Source organism: Falco naumanni, chromosome 10 (genome assembly GCF_017639655.2).
Source record: "Falco naumanni isolate bFalNau1 chromosome 10, bFalNau1.pat, whole genome shotgun sequence".
Taxonomy (NCBI): Eukaryota; Metazoa; Chordata; class Aves; order Falconiformes; family Falconidae; genus Falco; species Falco naumanni.
The window spans coordinates 29,897,185-29,913,167 of record NC_054063.1 but is presented as its reverse complement, the minus strand read 5'-3'; the positions used below and the strand labels follow the sequence as shown (position 1 = coordinate 29,913,167).

Genomic DNA, 15,983 nt, shown 5'->3' with positions numbered 1-15,983 from the left:
TATTTGATACAGTTGTTTTCTGTAGGTTACTTCAGTCAATTAGCTAGCTCCTTAGTTTTGGCAGAACTGGGAACAAGTTCTGATCCACTTTATAGCTTCTCCTCCCTAAGCTCTGATAAATTCTAAACTCTGCAAAAACATTTGGTTTCATTATTTGCTTTAAATCTAAATACACTAATAAGACATTGACTGATACTCCTAGTGCTAAGACTTATAGTCTTTTATCAGAATAACAATGTGACACATCTGAGTTTACAATTTATTATTACAGTGCATTTTTTAGTCTTCGCTTAAGAAAGCAAACTATGATCAGAATTAATACAGTAGCAAAATTCTGAGGACAGCAGTAACATACATAAAGGAACCGTTAAGTTGGTGAGATGCCAGCAGAAAGAGTCAAAGGGTTTACAGATCTAAAGAAAGGTATTTTATCTTCTGATAGTAGCTTCAGAGTGTAAATGAAGTAACAAAGTTCCTACAACATTAGAGTAGACCTATCAACATCAACTGTAACAATTAAGATGTGTATTTTTACGTAGTAAGAATTCAGGACCCAGCTAAAGGTTGGCCTGTTTCAGTCACTGATGGAGGCAAACAGCACCTAGCACCACTTCCTTTCTGGTCTATAATACCAAGAGAGCAAGCTCACCCATGTTTTATTTGCCATTTTAACACTGAATAGTATTAGAATTTCTGAGGAACTGACAGCTCCCTCAGAGCCCGAATATCCTAAATTCAGATTGCTAGCCCATCCTTTCAGCTCTCTAAGTCTGCCCACATCTGCCACATGGGGACAATGGACAAAAATCAGCCTTCAGCCTTTTCACTCAAGCCTGTACTGATGCAACATTAACTGTTTAGTCAACCATAATGTAGCACTATTTCAGACTGTTTATTTAAAGCAAGATAATGTTAGTTATATTGCCATAAAAAGATGGAGTTGTACTACAGCTGTTTCACCACTTCAAGTCAGCTGAAGTTTTCAGGTGGATCTGCTTAAACCTTTCCCTTACAACAAGCCACCCAGAAATGAAAGAGTACTTTTGAACTCCAGCATTTAATTCTATTAAAAGAAAGAGAAAAAAGAAAAGAACAAGAAAAAACCCACTAGAATATCTAACTCTAAGTGTTCTCTAATTAGCATAGGGAGAGTAGAAACAGTTTATGACCAGCCTCCCCACTGTGTCCTTGCAGGGCACACCCTCGCTTTCAGATTTGGTTTTAAGTCAGTTATTGAGTCAAAACAAACTCCACCCAGTTCCCTCTCCAGAAACTTTCTGCCAATCGCCCCCCAGGTCTGGCTGTCCCATCACTATCCAAGTCTCTGCTTGATCTGCAGACTTCCTGCATGCCACCCTGCATGCTCTGAAAACCTCCCTTCCTCAACAGAGTTCCGTGGCTCCTCCAGAAAGTGAGAATCTCCCCAAAGTTCTACCTGTCACTGATGTTTTTAGTGAAGTGTAACAAACTAGGAACAAACAAAAACATCAGAGTGCTTTGCTTGCAAGCAGACTGTCTGAGAGTGAATGAAACTTGTTTTGCAAGGTCCCAAGCCAGTGTCTGGGAAAGTCACTACCCATGTTTAGAGATGCCAGACAGAGAACAGTGATAGCAGACAAGCAGCATGACTAGGCAAGGCAAATCACAGTATTTTAAAAGTCCTTACTTAAGTCCTTTCTTCAAAGCTTCAAAAATTTTCTTCACCTGCAGTGGCTTTGGACCCCAGATAACTGCCCCCTTCTGTAGTGAATTATAAGCCTTGGGGGATTTCAGTGACATTCTTGATCTCACAGAACTTCTGCTGAGAGACTTTCTGTAAAAAGAGAAGAGAAATATGGGAAAGATGCAAAACCCGTCACCTAGGATGAGCGAGATGCCTAACCCACAAAGCTTTCAGGCTACAAGTTATATGTCCAATTCCGTATAACTTTACTCAAAAGAACAAAGCTCTTTTTGAGAATACTTTAACAGATAACATTAGAAAGTTAAGGCTCAGCCCTAAATACCTAGTGCAGAAAAGTTGCAAGCTTTTTGTGACTTTCAACAATAATTTCAGTAAGAAACATCTCCTTCTCTAAGCTTTACGCAGACTTGGAGAAGCCTAGTGGTTCTCTTTTATCCTTTTTTAATAAAGAAAAATTGTGCAGGTCCTGATTTCTTTGGGAATGGGGGGGGGGGGGCACCGAGCAAGAAACAGAAAAGCTCATTTTTATAAGAAATTAATAACAAGTTAATGTCCACACTACTAGCGATTGTCTTAACAGACATGCACAGCAACTAGCTAAGGCCCTGTTTCTGTGTGCACATTCACACCAGCTGCTGGGTCAGCTACAGACCTAGTCAAGTAAGCCATGCTGCAGGACAAGGACATCTCATTCTGACTCTCACCTGCAATTCAGGAAAACGATGCAACAAACTTTCGACCTGCTCAAGGTCTAACAGATAAAGCTCACATAAAAAGCCTTTAGAAATAGCTATTTCTTTGCCTGCATTCACCATCTATTTAAATGATGGCTTAGAGCCCTACCACATTTTAGAAAAGCAAGCTACCAAACCCAGACTGCATACAAGATACAATTATCAAGGTGTTTTTTCAGTGTCTAACACCTCACTTGCTTTTAAAAGGAACTGCAAAACCTACACTAAATATTGTTTCTAACAGAAGTCCCATTCACAGGACTTTTTGTGCTAACCTAGAGAGCTAGAATACCCCAAGCCATTAGTTTTATATACATAATCTACAACATTCAAACCAGAAAATGAGCTCTCTGCAAATGGTTCTTTCATACTGTCAGATTCCTGCCCGGCTTACCTCTGCCTGTACACTCCTCTAAGTCTTGGGGCTCCCTGATCTGGCTTTGTTAATACTCCCTATAAATCAAGCCTCTAAAATAAAAATATCTAAAGCAGCTTCCCATTCCACCAAGCCAAGCAGTTGCTTTCAGAGAAGCCTTCCACCTTCCAGCACAATCTCATCCTAAATTCAGCTCACCTGGAGAAATGATGAACTTCAACAGGCTTAACACTAAGCCACTGGCTGTTTTAAGTTCTAGGCATGTGACTGGAGGCCTAAAGAGATTATTAAGCTTGCTGATTAAATCCTAGGCCCAGCACACCTGAGAACTGTTCAAGCCCTATTACAGAAACTCTTTGAGTAACTACATTATCTATCCTGGTGCTAAATTTCTACTTAATTCCATTTTAAAATTTATAATCTACAAAAAATCTGATAAAATTACATGTTGCTAAACGTTCCTGGATATTTAATTTCTTCACCCTAATGATTATCTTAGGGTTTTTTATGATGGCTTAATGTAAAGTATTAATTAACCAAATCATTTGGAGCTCAGGTCACCTATAACAAGGACCATAACTGTTAAATTAGAAACCTACAATGTATTTTTGAGTATTGCATGCAAAGTGAGAGGGTTTCAACAGCAATAACACTGGAAGGGACAGTCTAGCCAACAGTCGAGCAGTTGAAAGAATCTCCTTGAAGGATCAACACTTAAAATTCTTTCATGGAAAGAAGGAAATAGCATCCAGTCCCATGCTGTAGATGAGTATTCTAATTAGCAAGATACCAAGGGGAAGATAGAAGATAATTCTACCTCTTGAAATTAAAAAGCCCACATTACTCCTAGGCTTTGTTTATTTTTGGAAAGGAGTGGACTTTGGTATTTACCTTCAGAGTTTTGGACAGCAAATCCTTAACTCGGGAAATAATTTCCCTTCAGTTGAAAGTATAGTATCTAAGCACTGCATATAGATAGGCTGGGATTTAAAACCCGCGGTTTTCCTCAGTATCTCTGCTATCTGATGTAGCCCATATGTACTCAGTGCTCTGATGTTAAGAATCCCATTTGTATGCATTTAATAGAAAAGCTAAGTAACTGACATGGGTCTTTAGGGACAGTAGCTAAAAGCTAGATGCTATGTTGCTGCTTTCCCCTGTGAACTTCATAATTTAAGTATCAGATTTCCCACTTTACAGATAACTAATAATATTTACTTCCTGTGGAGACCATTGTGAGGAAAAATGAAATAGTGTGTCTGACTGAGAGCCTCCAAAGGAAGTTGCTAAAGAAATGCAAAAGTATATTTAGCAACTGCTTAAGAATCTCCATGTGGACCTGATTTGTGTGTCATCTTTTGGATAGACCTTGCATAGGGCCCCTGCAATCTCCTGCTGTGTTTTGCAACAGTGCCTGAGGGAGAGATAAGTTAGGAAAGGGTGATTAAAAAATTTCTTCACTATGCTGGGGGAAGGCTCTCCGGTATTCATTGGGCTGTGACGGAGTATCTAGTACACAAATTTTCCTTATTGCAGTGATTCCTGAACAAAGCAGTCTGTCTAAACTAATAATGAAAAGCAACATCATAAAAAATGCATAGAGACATTTGGTTATAAAACCTTTGCAGCTAAAAGTAACAGAATAATCTTAAGGGACATATGAACTCTTCTGTTTGGAGCATTCTTACTCTGCTGGACTGTGCCTTTGTTGGAAAAACAGCTGTTCAACACTTTTCCTGGTAGATCCTTCTCCTGCTAGAACTCCCACTATGTACTTGAGTTCAAGTTTGTTTATATAATGTATTGATAGTATTTTTCTCAAGATCTTAGTGATTGGTTTGATTTCAGATGTCCAGTCTGATGTGTAATATTATTTTTCAGCTTCCACAACAGATCTATTTATTCAAATGTGAAGACTTCTTTATTACATCACAATCATGCTAGAATTTCATTTTTCCTCATAATTTACCAAGCTGTGTTTAACTAAAAGGTTATTTCAGTCATTTGGGTCTTTGGAAAGATGTTTTATGACATGAGTCAGGTATTTTACTACTACACAATAGGATTTTTTTGAGTACAATACTTTTAGAGGCATACTTTCCAATACTTCTATACTATGCAGCTAAATTATTCACTTTGTTATTATTCTAACATGCACTGGAAGTCAGAGATTATATTAATTTTCCATTTATATATCATATCTTCTAAAAGCACTTGACAGGCTATACAGGGATCACTAAATTCAGAAAACAAGTAATAGCACTTCCAGTGGAAAAGCTGCACAGTTATCTACATAGAGCAATGCTACACAACAACTTATGATAAGCAAAAAGGGAAAAACAGTGCAGGATGGTTTAGCAGTTAGGGCGCTCAACTGAAGACTGAAAGACTGGACTGCAGCCTTGGCTATACTATAGACCTGTTGCTGATAACAGTGAATTTGCAGTGGCCTTCTTGGCCTGTTTGCATCCCTCCCTGCCTCTTTTGTGGCACTGCCGAACGCAGCCCTTCATCTCATGTAATGCTGCTCTGCTTAAACGACTCCAGGAGAACATGAGTTGTGTTCAGTTACATATTTTGCCAGGATTCACCCCTAACAGCCCCATTTTTTTAAAGATCTATCAAATTTTTAATTACCATAACTATTCAGAAGGTTTTAGTCAGAAAACATCAGTTACTACCAGGCTGCTAGCAGGAAGGGTCACAGCCCTTCGTTTTTCTAGAAGAAATGGATGCTCTTAACAGCCTGACACATAACTGCTGAAATCCAGCCATCTCTGAAAGTACAATGTATACAGCAGTAAGATAGTATGGTGTGAAGTATAGCTGTTTATCAGTGAACCATGACCATGACCATGACCCATGAACTCAATAGTTTTAAGATAAAAATCAAGGAACGGCTTCTACACATAGATGCCTTAGGTTAAAAAATACATTCACAGTACCTAACGTCCGTTGCCCAAATGATCAGGTGCTTTAGTTTTTGAGTTACTTACGCTAATTTTCTGCTTTGCACAGTGCTGAATCCAGTGAAGGAGCAGCTCCTGCTGATACCACCCCCATCACCAGGAGAGACAAATGTGAGTTTGACCGACATGATTGCCAGTCAGTAAGAGTATCAGCTTCTGAAATAAACAGAAAAACAGATGAGTCAAAACCTTCTTGGCAGTTCAGGTTTCTGTTGTTGCAAGTGCTGAGTTCCATGGAATTGGAAAGTCAGAACAACAGACAGTAGATTAAATAGAAAAAAAGACTTGTCTGCTATACACGTTTCCTCTGTTGCCATCTACAATACAATTAATATGGGACTGAGTATTCTAAAATGAAATCTCTCATGCCCTCTTCAGTTTCTGATTGATTTTACAAACTCACTATGCAAAAGCCAGAATAGCCTCAATTCACAGGCGCTCTACGTTTCTGATTTTTTTAAGAACCCTGTAATTGTCCCACTGCTTAAGGAGTTCAGGCCAACCGGTGTATTTCCAGATCAGTGTGGATGCCAGAACAATACTTAAACTCCAGACTTAGTGAGGTCCAAAAAGCAGTTCCTTGCATCTGTGCAGAGCCACACTGAAGTCAATGGTAGAATTGGCTGAGCGTGGCACTTAAGCCCAAGGCACAAGTCTGGTTTCAACAGTAAATTTCAGGTTCATGCTCCTCCTCTGGCTGGATTTCTTTTGGATTGCTCTCTTCTGTTTTCCATCAGTCAAACTCTTTTGCTTTCTGGAGAATTGTGTTCTCTGCCATATGTCTATAGAATCCAAGTTACAATATAAGTAACAGACATATCCTTCAAAGCAGCTGTAGAAAATCACCCAGACAGTTAATATACAGAAAAATTCCCTTCCTTCCCCTGTCAAGCTGGTGTAATGTAAACATCACAACTGAGTAAAACTGAGTAAAACAAAAAGCTGGAGTATCTATTTGTAGAGAGAAGTACAAACTCCAATAAACAGCACTACATGCTCCACGCAAAGTTTGTCCTACAGAATGTGCTCTGAAGAACAGTGAGCTCTTCATCTATCAGAGTAGATACTATAAAGAAACATCTGCACTCAACCCCTATGTCTGACCTTATCCCACCAGCATGGCTAGAATTAGTTAGACTAGAAGCCCTGAAATGTCAAGATAAGACTCTTTTCCTGGCTCTGCCACTAACTTGGAGAGCAACCTAACTCAATGCTCTTCCAGACTGCATATAAAGCACTGAATGGCTAAAAATACTTCCCAAGAGAAGTGAGATTTGAGAGTGCTTTGCTAATTCTGGCCTAGTCTACAAGTACAGGGAATTACTGTAAGTGACTATGCTTTAGGTATCGCTATCTACTAAAGCAGTAAGGAAAGTTGACGTGGATTTCCACAAGCAGAGATCCTGCAGTGAGCTCTGACTATTTCATTAGAAGCCACTCACTCAGTTCCCTGGGCTGAGGTCTAACACTCCCATTTCTTTGCCTGTTCCACAGGCTGTGCCAAGCTCATGAATAGATCTGCAAAAAACAGGCAAAGGATTTAGAAAAAGATGTGAAAATCATGAATCAGAGTTAAACAACTACCTGCTTTGCAAGCTAACTGATTTGTCAGAAGAGCTGTTGGGCATGGCTAGGTATTTGGAATCTCAGTGCATCAAAGTCCACATGACTCCATAGCTTCAGTAGTACCAACAGAAATCTGTTACGTGGAAAAAAATAGGTGCACCTTAATGATCGTTTAATCAAACTGTACAGCACTTAAGTTCTCTTGCTTTGAAAAGATGCCTCCTTAACACCTTCAATCAGAGATTGAACTTGCATAATATCACAGCTAAAGTTTCAAAATATTTTCTATTTTTTCCTCTAGTTTGCAGATGTTTATAAGACTGTGAACAGTCATCCCATCAAAAAGATCATTAGACTGAAAAAACTAAGCAACTTACTGAAAAATGTAATTGTGTAACAAGCTGTTCACGGAAGAAACAAAAGGAATAGCCTCATGGTTATTGACCACATCCCTCATCAAGGCTAAGCTAGATTCCCAGGATCTATTCTTCCACCCTCTAACCTAGGAAAGTTAGTTCATGAGTAAAAGGGAAGAAGAAAGTGCAGGAAAAACTTGTCTAATTTTACAGGACTCCTAAAGTCTGCATAGCATGAGACTGAAAGCCTTTGAATCATATAGACATGAAGCAAACAAAAACAGGCAGACCCTTCAGAGGGAACAGAAAGTGGGAAACGATGAGAAGACTCCCAAAGTAAAAATCTGTGATACTGTATTCTAGATGTGAAGAATTAAGTTGGGAACGTACAGAGCCCCAAAACTCAGCTGGTGAAAGAAAGGAATTGCTTAAGTTGCCTAGACGTGATTCTTCTCCCACATGTGTTTTCATAAATATAATCCTGGTCTTCAAGAAGATAGGCTGTTGCAAATTAGTAGAAATGGGACATGAATTGGACCTCACTTGCTCATAGCCATAAGCACTTAAAAATTCTCATGGGTCATTTGTTTTGTTTAACTGCACAAATCTCAGTCCTCAAGGCCACTGACCGTGTCATGCTCTGCTGTAACGCATAGCTACATTCAAAAGCAATTCACAAGCATATTTTCACAGTTCCCTCTTATAAGAATGAAGAGAATTTAAATAATGTTAGGAAAGCACCATTAAAGGGGGTTATCTTTCTGCCTTTGAAATAATGTCGACAAAGTCAAATACCACTTGGTACAACCCTGCATATATATTTTTTGTAGCGACCTACAAATCTTACAGCTCATTTCACACTTCTGAATAGAAGACTGTAAGTAGGATGTCAAGACAACATTTTATTTGTAAGGAAGATTTATAAATGCAGTTGTTTAAACAGAGGGGTTTGCTAGCCAGAGTGTCTGTATAAAAGTGCTGAGCTACATTACAACTGCTCCTGAGAAAAAGCATCTGGGCTCATCTCAGATTCAACTTTCCCTTTAGGCTAGAAATAAATCAGATAAGGACCCCCGACACGCTGAGTTCAGATCTGTCTTCCTACCTGTAACCTCTGCTGTGTAGGCCAATGTCTCCAAATCTCATAAATGCAGGTATTATACCCTGGGGAGCAGAGGAACTTCCTCTCTTTTAATCTTCCCAAAAAGCACAGAATGTGAATACAGTAGCTAGCTAGGGGCTGGCATATGTGGAGCGCAAAAACATTGGGCCAAACTGAAGGAGTCTATTGCCAGGGGCAATAGAAACACCAAACTACTGGAAAAAAACATGGAGTCTTGAACAGTCTTATAAAGCTTGAGTCTTACACAGACCTCCAAACTGCCAGGTACTAATCGTCTCGAGCATTTTAATGGTGCAGTTTTGTAAGATTTAAGACTTCATGTCTCAGAAATGTATTTTTAATATAAATCAAAAGAGTATCTTTTTCAAATCAGAGTATGTTTGTTTATCCTTGTTTCAATGATTTGCCATAATAGACTATTAGCATTTAACCTTCAGTGTTACCAAGTATCCAGGCATGCCGGGCCAAACATGTGAGGTTCTAATCAGCAGTGAGTACACTCAAACTGCATGTTCTGCTTCGTCTCTGTTAGTATTAGGATATTCCTCAAGTCGAATGACCTTCATCCTCTACAAACAAAAAACGGGTGTCTGTTTGTGTTTATGGCTAAACTTTTCCAGCCCTAGTCACATATTTAATTGTTTCTGGGCACAATGGTTTCAAAAATTTTATGAGGAAAATATGACTCACTGACTTCTTGCAAAATATTTCTGCTTGTGTTTGAACTTTAAATTAGTAGCCATGTTTTTCTTTTAGTACCTCCAAGAGGTTCTCTTGAACTTGATGAACTGTTGCTGAAGTAAGGTATTCATGTTTCCTTACAATTTATAATGTTCCAGTTGTGAACGACCAGTTGGTTATAGGAGACACACACTTACTTCTAGTTCTGTGTCTGCAAAAATTGTACCGACTTCTGTTTCCTTCAGCTAATTGTGGACACACACATCGAGCTGATAGCCCAGTCAACAAGGGGCTACATATGTCACTAGTATGCCAGTGCCCGCTGTTCACTGGCTTTGGCAAGCAGCAGCTGACTAACAAAATAAAAGCCAGTTTGAAATGGAAGTAAATTATTAGTCACTATAGGAAATAAACACAATGACTGAACACAAACTATCAAATATCAATCACTTAACGTCTTAGGATCATGTTTGTGATTCTGGATACATTGTCTGATCATGACAATTCCTCTGACCACCTGATGCTAACTTTCTCCTTACATTTTTAGACTATTATTATTTTTATTTGTAAATATTACATTAGCTTTACTTGGAAGGGCAATAGAGCCATTCTATCTTCTAGTTGTGGAAACTGAACAGAGTCGATTTCATTTTGTACTATCACAACATAATCCTTTTCTCAGTATCAGATGTGCTCAACATTTTATTGGAGGGACTGCAGCTCTGACCGTAAAATATGTGGCTTATATTTCTGCCTATACGGAGAATCATCTTAGTTAGTAGATTTCTGCATAGCAGAGTACATAGATTTTATTGTAGGGTTGCCACCTAGAATCTATGTCTTTTTAAAGCATTCAGAAAATTCACTTCAGCCCCACGGCAGCCAAACAAATTTGCCATTAAAGTGTATTGGTTCTATACCATTTCTACTGAAACTCTAGTTTCACTGTACGAAACCAAAATCAGTGGTGATTAAGTAGAAGAACATTTAGGGACTTTAGAGACATTCTCTGGACTTACTCCAGATATGATCTCTGATTCCCACTAATCATCTGCTGTTTCAAAAAAACCTTCCAGTCAAAAGTGTGAAGTTACTCATTCCACTTCCCTGAATGTATTACAAAATCCACCACCATAAGTGTTTGGCTGCTGTAATTGCACCTGTATTGGGGTTTCAGCTGATAGAAATATATTTTGCAAACACTTAATAGATGAAAAGAGAACCCTAACATAATTACACCAGAAAATTTCTAACGTAAGTCAAATTTAAAGGCTGATTTTACAAACTGGGCTACATTTGTATTCTATCACATTGATGTAATCACAATTATTGTTCTTCCCCTCATTTATTTCAAAAGTCAGGAACAATGGAATTAACTAACACTTCTGAAAGCTTATGATGGGTGGTATCCATTTCAAAACATTTGCGGCAGACAATAGCATTTGGGTCTTTTATGACACTGATAAAGAAAAAAAATCAGATTGCCACAATACTGTCAAAAAAAAATAATCAGATTGTTACAATACTGTCAAACATTTTCAGCAAAGCCTTAGGGCTGATCTGGGCCTGAACCACTGAAGCTTTTTTTTGATTTCAATGTACCATGGAACAGGCTGGAAATTTCTAGACCTTGGCACATTACTTTGCAGGATTGGATATCTAAAGAATCCAGACCATTAAAATTAATGAAACTCTTGAGATGTGATAACATCATGACTCAGCCCTAATTACTCTTAAAGGTAGATGTAATGAAGGCTGACTGAAGAAAGAATGAAGTGACCATCTTGTGTACAGCAGTCTTGAATCCACTGGGAAAATACACACTGTATTTAATCTTTGCTCTTGAGCATTCTTTAGAAAAACCATTGACCTCAGTAGCAATGTCTACTTTGCTAGATAAACATTCCAAATTTATGATTAAAACCCCTTCAATTTTAAGCATTTTTTGTGCAATTGTTAAGACAAACATTCTATTTATACAGTTATTGGCAGAACTAAGAAAAAATTTTCTGGTTATTTTTCTAGAGAAGAAAAGTAATTTGAATTAGGGAGACAGAAAGTGCCCTTGATGCTACATCTCAGTAAACAGCATTACACTCAAATAGGGATCCTTTCTTCAGATAAATCCTTCCTGTGGAAAGGATTCACAGCAGAATCTGAAAAGGTTATATGTAATTCACTTCAATTTAGGAATTGTGACTTTTACTTCAACTTGGGAATTGTGACTTGTGGATATCATTTATCTAAAACTGGTGTCTCACACCAACACATCTAACCTGTAACTAGCCCACCACGCAGACAGGGGAAAAGCCACTGCAGTTACAGAAAGGGGAAATGTATGTTTGATATTTTGTTTTCATATGGTAAAACAGATTTGTGAAAATGGAGGTAATGGAGGCCTATGATGAGCTTTCAAAATTTTTCCTTTTAGTATTTTTGTCATCTGTCTCTGAAGCACAAAGAGGTAAATTTTGCTTCTCCCTTGCACTTTTCCTGCTCTTCCATCTCACCTGATCATTTCTTTCTCCTGCCTTGTTTCTATAATGGGCATAAAACAATGTAGACAGCTGAACTTGTTCAGCTTTCTTTACAGAAAAATGCAATCCACGCAGGAAACCATCTTCTACCGAAGAGGTAATTTTAGCTATGGTGCTGTAAAGTCCACTGTATGTAGCTGTACAGAGCCATGAACAATCATTCTTCTACTCATATTCACCAGACATTTCTGCTGTTGTAAGACTAAGCAATGTGAGCAGTTACGTAGCAATTTTGCTGCAAGTGGAAGATTTTGCTTCTCTACATAGCTGCACATGTGTTCTGCAGAACTTCTTCGCCTAAATCTGTTTAACTCTGATTTTTAGATGGGCCCTTTACTTTGCATCAAACTTACATCTGCCAGGTTGCATTTTGAATATCTCAAATGATTCAGGAATACAATACCATTTTCAAAAGTAATCTGGGCTCTTAGGAGCTAGTTCAATTGATTTTTAATAAGAATTACATTCATAGCTTATACTATTTAGAAAGATGGTGCTTCAGTGTGTAACTCATTTTGGTATTTTTGCAAATTTTATCTAGGCAGATTCAACTCTTGCAATATATATTTAAATACTGCATACCTGACATACTTTCCTCCTAGCTGTATTCAAGCCATAAAAAGAAAATCAGATAAACAGCTTTGATCCAAGTTATTGCTTTAGTCATTAGGCCCTTCTATAGCTTTATGCCACCTTCTGGAAATGAAGTTCTGGAGTCCAGGTTTCCTGTGCAGCAGTAAATTTAAATATCATAAACAGTCCCCTCTGATAGCTTCTCCTGTGCTGGAGGTAGTGCCTCTAATGTAACCATTTCAGTGCAGGTCTTTGAACACAGGACTCAACTTTCAAGTCCAAGATGACCTGTTTTTCAAGCCTGTGATTCAAAATGTTGCTGTATTTCTAATTAGTTTGCATCTAAGCATACAGATCCCAGTTCTATTCTCAGTGACAGTGGTGCACATCCAGAGGAAATTAAACAGTCATTTATTCCAGATTTCCAGTAGAATCCCGGGCAGAAATGTTGGCCTGCACTTAGTTAATGACCTGGAAACTATTTTTCAAGACATAATTTTGTGGTCAATTTTGCACCTCCCTCTAGTGGCAGCAGATATCAAACAAATGAAGCACAAAGGAGACCTTGTCATGGATCACACACTGATGTATTATGCCTATTTCTTTCATGGAAATTTGGTACTTGGAATCAAGGTTGGCTGTAAATCCCACTGTACCTTTTTGGTAATGTTGTAATAAGAAAAGAATCAGCGATTGCATATAACCAAAATCCTCGTTTACTTCCTTTGCCAGTATGTGGCATATTCATACAGCCACATGTAGTTTCTCCATGCTTGCCTACATCATAGCTCTTCTAGTTGCTGTGAGCACTTTTGCATTGAGTTTGCTTTCCTTCTCAGGGGAAGGCACAGAACAATTCACCCATTATCAGCTGATTTATGAGCACAGGGCTTGCTGCTAGCTTCTCTGGTTTCAATTTCGAACTTGATGACAAACTTGCAAGCCTGAATCAGAGATTCAGGAATGTGGCAGGCTCCACACGCTAGCCTGACTTGTAGCTTTTTCAGCTTTGGCAGAATTTGAGTCTGCAGTTAGCTACATTATAATGAATACTTAAAAACAAATTCCTAACAAGAGAAGAAGCAGATGGCGCTGAGGGAGAGCAATTTACAAGTGATGAACTGGCTCTTCCATTTCTGACAAAGGAAAATTTGCCTGGCAGCAAGGCACTAAATCCTACCAATTCCATCCTTGAGAGGTTCCTCCTTCTTAATTAGGAACACCAAAGAACATTCTTCTGTAATAGATTTCTCATTCTCCTTGTTTGCCCCAATCTATGCGTGAATGTGTATTACAGATAGACTTACCAGGTGTGACCCTGTCTCCATATGTCAGCTAATGCAGAAGCCTCTTAAAAGCCCATTTGCAGGTCAAGTATGAAATAAGGAAGGAAATAAGGAAGGTCCTGTGTCTCAGCCTTAGGGTTGTGGAAAGCCCCAAGTCTAAGCTTCAATAGAAATCACCATGGTGGATAGCTACATGTTTTGACTATTATGCTGAGAATGATACATAATAACCAAAACAGATTACAAACTTCCAGTAATAGTGAAATCTGATGTGCAACATTATGTGAGATGTACTTTGTTATCTTCAAAAACTGAAGTCTGTGAATCACTGGTATGTGTCCTGGGGCATGCTTCTGAAGTGGGAGAAACTGTCTGTCATTTAGGTGTCTGATCAAGAAAATTGTCCCTTCATTAAGAACTAAACCATTAAGTCAACTTCCTATGGCAACCATGTTTTATTCCCATAAAAGTTACCAAAACAATCTTGTGCAACAGAAATAATGAAGTTGCTAAGTTACGATCAGTATCCCAAAGAACACTGGAAAAAGAGGAAAAGTATACAAAATGTCATATAAGAGGGAAATAGGAGGTTTATGTTTTAAAACAAAGTATTTTCTTTAATGCTGAATAGACACAGACTGAGTTTTTTCAGTCAGTATTTCCACTCCTGATTAGTGAATCTCAGTACCCATCTTAAGACAATGAAAAAGGGTGTATTTTTTAAGAAATAGATATCAAAATCAAGACAATTTAGAATGTCTTTTATTGGCCAGCTAACAGCTGAAGTGTCAAAAAACTACTTGGTGTGTTTGAACATTTTATCTAGGCTGAAATTACTCAGTATCTTCTAACACAGGCTTGAACTCTACGTTTTCTAACAATTTAGGGTAGCTGTCATAGCAATCCTAACACTGTGTTCTTCACCAGTGTTCCCTTTCTGTAGACACTCCACAAGCATGTAAACTTAACTTGTGGAAAAAAACAAGAACCTTTGAATATGTGTTGATATATCTGTACTTTCCCCTTCATTTCTTACCAATTCCTAATACATGTGCTCTGACATTCATGGCCCGTATTTTTTATGCTGTTATTCTCTGCTTTTATTTGGTTTGGGTTTGTTTTTAATGAGGTGAACTTTGCACAGCCCAACTCCAGCTCCTATAAAATCTGTGTCTTAAATGGCCAGATCTAGTGATTTCTGTATGGAGGAAAAAAAAAAAAAAAAAAAAAAAAAAAAAGGCCTACAAACTAACCACACAGCTGTACTTGGAAACAGATGTGTTACCCCCTTTAAACTGAACTAATGAGGACAGGATTATGGAACAGATAGGTCAGGAAAACTTCTGTCTAGATTTTGAATTTGGAATTATGGAAAGAGTACAGAAGAGACTGGTGCTTCCACATAAGTGGAGGGGAAAAGGATGGTGATTCTGCCAACAATGAAAATTTGCACTGCTACACCATCTTCAAGGCACTTCCAACTTTGTGACCCTGTGCATCCCACTGTCAGTTCTATCCACTTAACTCGCACAGGTTTCCCTCCCATCGAGAGCAGGCCAGACCCTCAGTTTAAATGAACTGCTATTCAAATCAATCGATTTACAGAAGTCCAGGATTTGGCTCTGTGTCTCCTTTGCATTTAGCAGGTGCGAAAGCACTCTAAATCACTTCTTTCAAGACATATAAAACATAAAGTAGACCAATTATTTAGGATCAGATGCTGTGAAAACCATAACTTCTGATAGAAATCTGACCAAACATGTAAATTTTTGAAACTAACTTTGCCTATTAGTGTGCTCTTGAAAGTGTCTTCTGCTGCTAAGTCAGAAATAGATGGGGCTTTTTAGGACCGTCGCTTCTCTGCCCAATCTTTCTCCCATCAGAGTCACTGGGGGCATTGCCATAACTTCAGAGAGAGGACGAACAAGACCTTTGTAGTCATGATTTGGCGCTTACACTGGAAAAATGCAGTACTGATGGCTTTCTATAGAAAAGATGCATCACATTTTCCCTCTGGTTCCTGGCTTAAGCTTCTTTAAAAAATTATTGTTGATTTGTCTTTAAATGCTCTTCATCAATACACTGCCTTGCAACACAG

The 15,983-nt window shown here is 38.4% G+C and overlaps 1 protein-coding gene across 5 annotated transcripts in view; it reads right to left on the bottom strand.

The window, feature by feature from the left end:
* The window catches only part of RIPOR3 (RIPOR family member 3), a 54,274-nt gene that overhangs the window by 26,117 nt on the left and 12,174 nt on the right, over positions 1-15,983 (bottom strand). For 4 of the 5 annotated variants that reach the window (XM_040608928.1, XM_040608925.1, XM_040608926.1 and 1 more), the window contains 2 exons: positions 5,791-5,919; positions 1,667-1,813 (listed from right to left, as the gene is read on the bottom strand). In XM_040608928.1, the coding sequence (XP_040464862.1) occupies positions 1,667-1,813; positions 5,791-5,891 (248 nt within the window). In that variant the 5' untranslated portion in view covers positions 5,892-5,919. Of the gene's footprint in view, positions 1-1,666; positions 1,814-5,790; positions 5,920-7,205; positions 7,282-15,983 lie in introns of all 5 variants that reach the window. The other variant, XM_040608927.1, reaches the window with a different exon arrangement.